The sequence below is a fragment of the Somniosus microcephalus genome, chromosome 10, assembly GCF_052327205.1.
Source record: "Somniosus microcephalus isolate GS21.2 chromosome 10, FLI_Smic_1.0, whole genome shotgun sequence".
Taxonomy (NCBI): Eukaryota; Metazoa; Chordata; class Chondrichthyes; order Squaliformes; family Somniosidae; genus Somniosus; species Somniosus microcephalus.
In genome coordinates this window covers 202257547-202266942 of record NC_140996.1, presented here as the reverse complement: position 1 = coordinate 202266942, position 9396 = coordinate 202257547, and the positions used below count along the sequence as shown (strand labels likewise).

Here is a 9396-nt window from a genome sequence, read left to right as displayed (position 1 = left end):
AAGGTTGAGTAGGTTGGGACTCTACTCATTGGAGTTCAGAAGAATGAGAGGCGATCTTATCGAAACATATAAGATTGTGAGGGGGCTTGATCGGGTGGATGCAGTGAGGATGTTTCCACTGATGGGTGAGACTAGAACTAGGGGGCATAATCTTAGAATAAGGGGTTGCCCTTTCAAAACTGAGATGAGGAGGAACTTCTTCACTCAGGAGGGTAATAAATCTATGGAATTTGCTACCCCAGAGAGGTGTGGAAGCTGCAACATTAAATAAATTTAAAACGGAGACAGTTTCCTAGCAGATAAGGGAATTAGGGGTTACAGGGAGAGGGCAGGGAAGTGGACGTGAGTTTAGATTCAGATCAGCCATGATCCTATTGAATGGCGGAGCAGGCCCGAGGGGCCGTATGGCCTACTCCTGCTTATGATGTAATTAGCCTGTCACCTAACTTGAATGTTACAATTCAAATACTAAACCAAATTGAGCTTCTGCACAAATTGGAGTAAAGGAACCCAGTAATTCATACATGGTTGTTATTTAATCCTTCTCAGACAAATGCCTCTAAGTCGCCAGAAAGACACACTGCTCAGGAGCCCAAATCCAGCAGCACAGAACGTGCAAACTGTCATTAGGAATCCTGACACAATACATGCCCTGTCAGACTCGTCATCGTGTGTCATCACTGAAGGAATCAACTCAACTTCCCCCTTCCAATCTTTCCTCACTAGAAGCTCGTATGCAATTGAATAGCTTATTTTACAAACCCCAAATCCTGCAGTTACCAATATACTGTCTACTGTTTAAATGGGTACAAAAATTGTACCCTGCCGGTAAATATTTCAGCAACTAGTGTCAGATACCTGAAAGCTTTCAGCATTTTCTTTAAAATTGTAGCTGCACCAGTAAATGAAAGATCAACCTTTTAGAACAATTAATTGAATTTTCCTTCAAATTATACAGCAAGTCTACATGGCCCATACACCAATGCAAGAGAACAGCGATAGTTTTTAACAAGCGTCACACAGGCCCCGACCAAGGTTCCCTGCAAGCTGCACTTTGTTCTGCGCGGCCCGTTTCTTTTAATGCGCGGTATTTACAATGTACGTGCCTGTGAGTGGCCAGCACGGGACCTTCCAGATCACTGCGTGGCCGCGCGCACACCGTAGCAGGATCAATGGTCCTGATCGAACATTAAACAGCACAATTTAACTTCTAGGGACAAAGCGCAGTCTTGGTATTGGGGAGTCTGCTTGTGGACTGACAACATGTGATACAAGTTTATTTAATTAAAACAAGCAGCAACTTTTTTCCTTTTGTTTTATTGAAACAGTTACAGAAAATTAGTAATTTCTTTCAGATGCTGGCATACCTGTAGAGACAGAAAAAGCACAAATTAGATGCAATTGAGCGCAAACTACACGCACACATTTGTGTTACTTAACCCTTCTCAGACAAATGCCTCAAAGTCACCAACAGAAGACACCGCCCAGGAGCTCAAATTCAGAAGCACAGAACATGCCAACTGCACCAAGACTCCTGAGACAGGGGAAGTCCAGTCAGACTCGTCATCAAGCATCATCACTGAAGGAATCAATTCAAAACCTGCAAGATGCTGTGTAGAACAAACTCTCATGACAACCTCAGGCTGTAGCTGAGGCACATTTCATTGAGCAAGTCAATTCTTGCAATTATATTTCCAAATATAAAGCTGCAAACCCCAAGGTAACCCTCTTTTTCCCCCCCCCCCCACCCCAAACAGGTGGATGCTAATGAAATCTACGAATGAACACTTTAGCAGGATTGCTACTGCAGAGGTTTAGGTTTTCAAAGATCAAACTGAGAAAGGCTTTGCTCACTGATTAATTAACCCCCAGATCCATGAAAATCATCCAGAACCCAAACTCGAGTCTCCTGAAAGACACCCTTACTGCAAAATGTCTAGTGTCAGGAAGAATTTTGTTAATTATGCCTCAACTGCATCTCAAAAGATTGTTGTCGGGGAGAGGGCAAAATCACATTTGTTGCCTGGAGACGGTGGTGGTCTGCCCCTTTAAGATATTTAACAATGGAGTGGCTTGCGAAGCCACTCGGAGGCCATTAAATCAATCACAGTAGGCCAGTCCAGGTAGGGGTATCAATTCCTTTCACCAAAAACGAGACAGATTTCAAGGGCATTTTGCCCCACGTGGCTAGCCCATAAATGACCCAAATTATTGAATTCAATTTCACAACTTCCTACAGGGAATCTATCAACTAGAGTTGCTGTCTCTACCATAACCAGTCTAATGATTGTTATCCAACTGTGAAGCACAGCTTCAAATGGAAGCAAATAAAGATAGTCAAAGTTAAAGCAAAATCTATTTTAAATGATGCTTTACCCATTGAAACCACAAGAAAATAAAAAGGACTCCAGTACCATTTCTAACCAACACTCTACAACAGTGCAAACTCTAGACTGGATTTTGCTGTCCATTGACTAGGAAAGGCCAGAAATCTAGCACATAACATGTCTCCATGTAGCTCCTCCAGTTTCAGACATTAACCACACCCACCAAAGTTCTCATCAGAGTAGAGGCAGGGACTAATATCTTACCAATTATGCAGTAGGAACTGGTCCAGGCTGCTGGATCACAGGCTGCTCTGGTTTGCCTCCCTTCTGTTCTGAGATGGGTGTAGTTGGCAAGATCTCATCCTTGGGCTCAACAATGCTGACATGATCAGGCAGAGGTTTTTTGGGACCAATTTTACCACTTGGGTCCCAAGGCAGCATGATCTTAACCTTAATTCCCAATACACCTGTAAATGAATGAATCAGCTTTAGAATTGAATATATACACCGAGCCAGCAGGTATGTCATTAAAACACCAGTGACCATATTTTATACAGCATTATTGGAGGAGCTCTTTCTAAAAAAACTTACAAACTTGGATTCAACTTCAGAACCACTGAAGTATTTAAAGTCACGAATAAGTAGTGTGTATGATAATTTAAATTTGAATTAAGAGTTGAATTTATGAAAAACAGTCGCTGTTTTACCAGGTAATTCAATTCTTTAAGCACAAAGCCACTTCAAATTAACACAAGAATTCAGTTCAAGATTTGCCTCAACTACACTGACTTAAAAACCTCAGCTCGGTATTATTTGGTGCAGTAATAGTCTACTTTTCTGTAATTATGGATACTATTGCAGCAAATCAAAAGAATTCAACCGTATGGTAGTTTAGACAACAGCCATGTTTGATTGTAGACGTCGATTAAGCTTTTTGCTCGGATAATTAACCAGAGTTACAGGTAGGCAAAGAAACAAGTTCTAATGATAGCAACACCCAGAACTTAAACAAGTTTTACAGAAAATTACTGTCTTTTATAAACCCGTAAAGACCACCTTGGATCTCACACCTTTGGAGTGCCACAGCCCTTAGTGCAGGCATTAATAGATTTGATCCATTAAAATATAGCTGGAAGGGCCAGATATTTATTCAGAACCATCTCAAACAGCTGAAGGTTCCAGGATAGGAACATGCTGCATTCATTGGACACCATCAGAGAGGACTAAAAATATCTGAGGTTTCTGCCTCCTATGAAGTAATGCACAGTGCAAGTACACACAGGAAGGAGGGCAGAATTCAGCTCAACTGATGCCCCCCACGTGGTCAAAAACCTTATTATTCACCATCTAGGCTCACACAAGGGCACATAGGCAAGGTACCAGAGATGCTAGCAGCAATGAAGCCATACTACAGCACACCTTCAGGAAAGGAGAAAACATTTTGTAGAGGTGTGGAAAGAACATCTGCCAATAACGGTTGGTGCTTTAGCGAAAGCCCGTTACTCACCTTGTCTTAGCAGTACATGACGCACCGCTGTATCAACGTAGTAATTCACAGGATCCCCACTGTGGATCATCAGACCGTCAACAAACTTCATGGACTTGGCTCTCTGGCCTCGGAGTTTTCCGGAAACCACCACCTCGCAGCCCTTGGCACCACTTTCCATAATGAAGCGGAGAACACCATAGCAGGCTCTGGGAGGGGAGGAGGGATGGTCCACATTTAATCTCTTCGGATTAACAGCACCACTAATATCAACACCAAAAAAGTATTTGGGCAAGTGCTAACTACAACAGAATGCAAAGAAGGATTACAGGAGTGGGGGAACCATGAAACATTTAAGTTAGATTTTGTTTGGAATGAATGCACTGGACAATCTGAGGAGTTTAAAAATGCTTCTGCCTTCCTATCTTTCCTCCTGGCGGCGATTCACAATGTAGTTCCATTTGTGCTAGCAACACTCAGTTACACTGTCAAAATGGCCATTCCTCACTATGAACACAGATTATTCTTCGATCTTGGGAGGACATCACAGCCAAGCTCGATATCGTCTTCACCCAACACAAATTTGCACTTTTTAGTACAGCCCATGGGTTAGAGATTGGGAGCAGAAACCATGCCTATTTCCCCCTCCCTATCTCAGGGGCACAGAGACCAATTGCAGCATCTCAATCACTACCTTAACAGAAAGCATTTAAATCAAGACAGAGCATTCTTAATCTGTATGGCTTGGCACCACAAGCTATAAGTGGACCCACCGCTATCACAAGAACTCTACTCATCCATCAATTAAAAAAAGTAACCTAATAATCCACAATCCTGAAGTATTTGCTGGTTTAGTTGTTTACAAAATCTTACTAGTGCCTCTGAAGCACTCCAGGCTCAGCAGCGCATCAAAATGGTCTACAAATGAGAATTATAACCCAGGTCAGTAAAATTTGGAAAAAAGCCTAGTGTTTCACTCAATCTCAGGTTGCATTTACAGTACAAACATAGCGTCAGTGCAAAGTAGTTTCACTTCGTACTGACACTGCAGTTAGTGGAAATGCAGCTTGAATTCGGAGTTGGACCTGACCTTACATCAGAGCCTTCTTCCACTTTGGAGTCAGTTCAGATCATAACACGACCGTGCGCTACGTAGGTTTAACTTTGGTATGAATCAAATGATTTGCATGGACATTAAATTTGCAGTGTAAATGCAAGCAGTTTCTCAGAAGTATTTTTTGCAAAATAGCCCCAGTCTGTAGCTGTATGCCCCCAAAATGAGTCATTTGATAACAGATGCCTTTAGCTTTACAAGTCCCCAAATTATTATTCCACTGAGTTTTACATAGAGCTATTTGAAACAATGCTTTGAGCAATCAACTCCGTCATCACCTTACCTACGCACAGCCAGGCCTCCCAGCAACTTGTAGCGCAAAGATTCTGCCTGAGCAATGGCACAAAGCCCTCGAGTGGCTACCTTTTCGGCATAGAGCTGGGGAACAAGAAAAATTCAGGACAAAGTGAAAACAAAAACCACAGCTATGGCTTAAATCCCTATAACAACCAAGCATCATAATTTCTGCTCATGTGGCACCCTAGCCCTTTATCTTACAATTACACATTATGTCATTAAAGCACCATGGCAGGTCTGGGAATATTGCAAATTGGAACCTGGTCAGTTTCTGGCTCCACCTTAAAGCGCAGCGTTTTAAGATTTTGTTAAGGTCAGACATCTGAAACACCCAACAAGGGAAGAGACAATGATAGTTTGAAAAATCCAATTTTAATATATATAAAGAATTAACATTCAAAGCACTACAAAATGTATCTCTGACTTTTTGCAAGAGTTTTGATTGTAATGTTAACTTTTACATCAAAACCTTCTCAGACAAATGCCTCTAAGTCATCAAAAGAAGGACACACTGTTCAGGACCCTGAACAGCAGCACAGAACGTGCCAACTGTATCAGGAATCCTGATACAGGACATATCCCATCAGACTCGTCATCAAGCATCATCACTGAAGGTGACAGCGACAGCAAGGGAGGAATCATTGCTACAGTCAATTGAGGGTAGCCTCTGCATAGCCCAAAAGACAAACATTGAGTCTCAAGAGGAAACCACCCTCCAATAAAAATCAACTTACCTCAACACTTCCCTCTGGGAAACCAAATCGCTTCTGAACAACAGCAGTCAGCTCACGGATCCGGCGACCTTTCTCACCCAGCACATTCTGAGTCCTGATAAATGATTTTTTAAAAAACACTTGTACATTAAACCATAACCATGCAACACATATTCTGTTAGAACATGGGTTTTCTGAAGTTTTTTGCCTAAAGCAAATCATTTCAGAAAGGGACCTACAGATTATTGTCAGCAATTCTACCATTTACACAATTTAATTTTTTTTAAAAGTTATTCCAACAGTTGATGAAGTACAGTCCCGAGTAATTCTCTAGCTTAAAAAGGTAGTTTTACACATCAGAGCTGGGCATTGCAGTTTACCTCAAATCTGTTCCCCATAATCCAATTAAACTTGCAAGAAAGATTAAGACTACAGGAGAGAGAACTGCAATATTGATGATACTTGGTACTAAAGCACAGATGCATACATCACAAAATCCAACACTGACCTTTGTCACTGTTCAAATTCAGACCTGGCGTGTTTAGTTGGGATGGGGGAAAGGCATGCACTGTACAACTCCTAGCTGTAGGATGCAAAAGTGACAGTATAACTCAAAGCTGCTGAATGCACTAGAGCCTAAGATACGAGACTACCAAAACGTGCAGTGCAAGTCCAGCCTTTTACATCATTTTAAAATGGATGTGGAGCAATTTAGTCTACAAGAACAAATAAAATATCAGTGGGGAAAACCTCACAGTGCATGCAAGTTGGGTTCTGCCAAATCACATTGAAGAAAAAAAACTTATGTAATTCATTGTGAAACATCAACTTTTCAACTGGATGAATAACAAAATTAATTGTGTGAGATCAGATCAGGGCAGTATTGAGTGTAAGTCACCCACAGTAGATGTGCAGCCACAAATGCAAATGAGGAAAATAAATTTAAGTGGGAACAATGGATAGCAAATGGAAAATATTTAGCAGACATGATGCAACTACATACAGATTGCTTGGTATGTAGCTTATAATTGGGTTTCCAAGAGGAAAAAAAGACAATTATAAAAGTTAGATACAAAGCAATCTAGAAGCCATTTAAGCCCAGTTTACAGTGCTACCTTTAGATCTGCACCATATATTTATGATCTCAGAACAATACTCTATACATGATATCACCCTCCCTCCCCACCAGAACATAGCAAATAATTCTAGCCCTGTCCAGCACGCTCAATATAATTACAAGGAGGGGTCTAAATTAGTCTCTGGGCAATATCTAGCCTACAAATCTTGGTTGTATTTTGTGGGCCTGGAAATTTGGAAAGGATTATTCTTCGCACCTTTGCCTCATTGACAGTAAAACCCAAATTTAACTTCAAAAGCAGCTAGAATCCACAGATTGAGATATGTGCAAATTAAATTTTGCAATATGGCCCACATGGTATGCACACATTTGTGACTACACTCCAAAAGTGAACACCGGCTGTGAAGTATGTCAGGATATCCTGAGGATGTGAATGGCACTATATAAATGAAAGTTCTCCAAGTGCAAACACCCTACTGTAATGGGTAGAATACCTGTCTTAAATTAAAAACTCAACCGGTAGTGTATTGACATTTTTCTGCCATGTTTATATTATGAGAGCTCAGTTACAGAATTTTACATATTTATACTTGGAGGAAGTCAACATATTCCCAAAGATTGGTGCAAAACACAAGCTGCAATTTTCTATTTTAAGAAAAAGAACTTGATTTATATAGCACCTTTCACAACCCCAAAGCACTCTACAGTCAATGAAGTACTTCTAAAATGTAGTCACTGTTGTAATGTAGGGAAATGTGGCAGCCAATTTGCACAGCAAGCTCCCACAAACAATGCAATAATAAAGGCAAAATACTGCAGATGCTGGAAATCCAAAATTTTAAAAATGCTGGAAATACTCAGATCAGGCAGTTGACAAAAGGTCATCAACCCGAAACGTTAATTCTGTTTCTCTTGCCACATATGCTGCCTGACCTGCAGAGTATTTCCAGCACTTTATAGTTTATGCTCCACTCGAGCCTCCTCTCATCTTTCCACATTTAACTCTACCAGCGTAACCCTCTATTCCCTTCTCCCTCATATGCTTATCCAGCCTCCCCTTAAATGCATCTATACTACTCGCTTCAACCACTCCCTGTGGTAGCGAGTTCCACATTCTCAGCACTCTCTGGGTAAAGAAGCCTCTCCTGAATTCTCCATTTGATTTCTTGGTGACTATCTTATATTGATGGCCTCTAGTTTTAACTTTACTCTTCCTCACAAATTTTAATTCAAGGGCTCCTCGGATTCAGGACGATTTCACTCTGCTTCAGATTAATTTAAACTGCAGGAACTTGATGACTGTCACCCAGCCGTAAAGCTAACGAACGAGCCCCGCAGCCGCCCCTCGTTAGGTACAGTGAGATTCTCACCCAGAGCTGTAGCGGCCAGGCAGGGCCCTGGGCCCACAATTACCCCGGGCGGCCCTTCCCTTTTACCTGGTCGCCAGGATGATGATCTCAGTCCTGGTCGGTGTGACTCGTACCTCTACGCCGCTGTAGCCGTCCTCGGCCAACTCGCGGGTCAGAAACTCGTTCAGTTCGGCCTTGAAGATCCCGTCCGCCACGAACTAAAAGGAAGAGCGAGAGAGGGCGCCATGTTAGGCACAAGGAACACCATCCGCATCCATCCTCCGCCATCGCCCGCCACCAGCGCTCGGCCCGGACCCCCACACACTCCCAACATACTCGCCGACTCAACCCACCCCCTATTTGCGCGCTGGCTCCTCGCACTCCGCCCCGCGCCAATTTCCTCGCCTCACCTTTCGCTTCTTGGAGATCTGAGCCGCCATTTCGCTTCGTGGAGCTGCGGAAAAGGAAGTTACTCCCCGGAGCGGAAGTAATTTAACCGTTCAACTACTTCCGCTGGAAGTCTTTTCACCAATGGGAACGAAGAATGTGAGCCCACGTGGTGCAGGGGTACCGCCAGGAATTATGGGTTATGTAGTTTTTTTTTTAAAGAGCGACTGAACGGTAAAACCCTTCAGAAATAAAAACAGAAAATGCTGGAAATACTGAGCAGGTCAGGCAGCATCTGTGAAGAGAGAAACAGAGTCAACGTTTCAGGTCGATGGCCTTTCGTCAGAACTGGAAAAAACCCTTCAGATGCTGGAAAACTGGAAGGAAACGAAACATTTACATTTATATAGCGCCTTTCGTGACCTCAGGACATTCCAAAGTGCTTTACGGCCAATGAAGTACTTTTTGAATTGTAGTCACTGTTGTAATGGAAGAAATGCGGCAGCCAATCTGCGCACTGCAAGCTCCCACAAACAGCAATGTAATAATGACCAGATAATGTTTTTTTAGTGATGTTGATTAAGAGATAAATATTGGACAGGGCACTGGGGATAACTCCCCTGCTCTTCTTCGAATCGTGCCATG

The 9396-nt window shown here is 42.3% G+C and overlaps 1 protein-coding gene and 3 non-coding genes across 4 annotated transcripts; all 4 read right to left on the bottom strand.

Annotated features, from left to right (window-relative positions):
• Nucleotides 1-540: 540 nt before the first annotated feature.
• On the bottom strand, nt 541-686 carry LOC147112005 (small nucleolar RNA SNORD15). The gene has a single exon (XR_015079876.1). It is a non-coding gene; the product is annotated as a small nucleolar RNA SNORD15 (small nucleolar RNA).
• A 612-nt stretch (nt 687-1298) lies between these two features.
• Nucleotides 1299-8898, bottom strand: rps3 (ribosomal protein S3). Its single transcript, XM_085999452.1, has 7 exons — nt 8775-8898; nt 8452-8582; nt 5959-6052; nt 5211-5305; nt 3835-4022; nt 2592-2794; nt 1299-1367 (listed from the first exon to the last, which is right to left on the bottom strand). Exons 1-6 carry the CDS (start codon nt 8802-8804, stop codon nt 2595-2597), a joined length of 738 nt encoding a protein of 245 aa, XP_085855578.1. The 5' UTR covers nt 8805-8898; the 3' UTR covers nt 1299-1367; nt 2592-2594.
• LOC147112004 (small nucleolar RNA SNORD15) lies at nt 1441-1585 on the bottom strand. Its single transcript, XR_015079877.1, has one exon. It is a non-coding gene; the product is annotated as a small nucleolar RNA SNORD15 (small nucleolar RNA).
• On the bottom strand, nt 5693-5838 carry LOC147112003 (small nucleolar RNA SNORD15). The gene has a single exon (XR_015079875.1). It is a non-coding gene; the product is annotated as a small nucleolar RNA SNORD15 (small nucleolar RNA).
• Nucleotides 8899-9396: the final 498 nt, after the last annotated feature.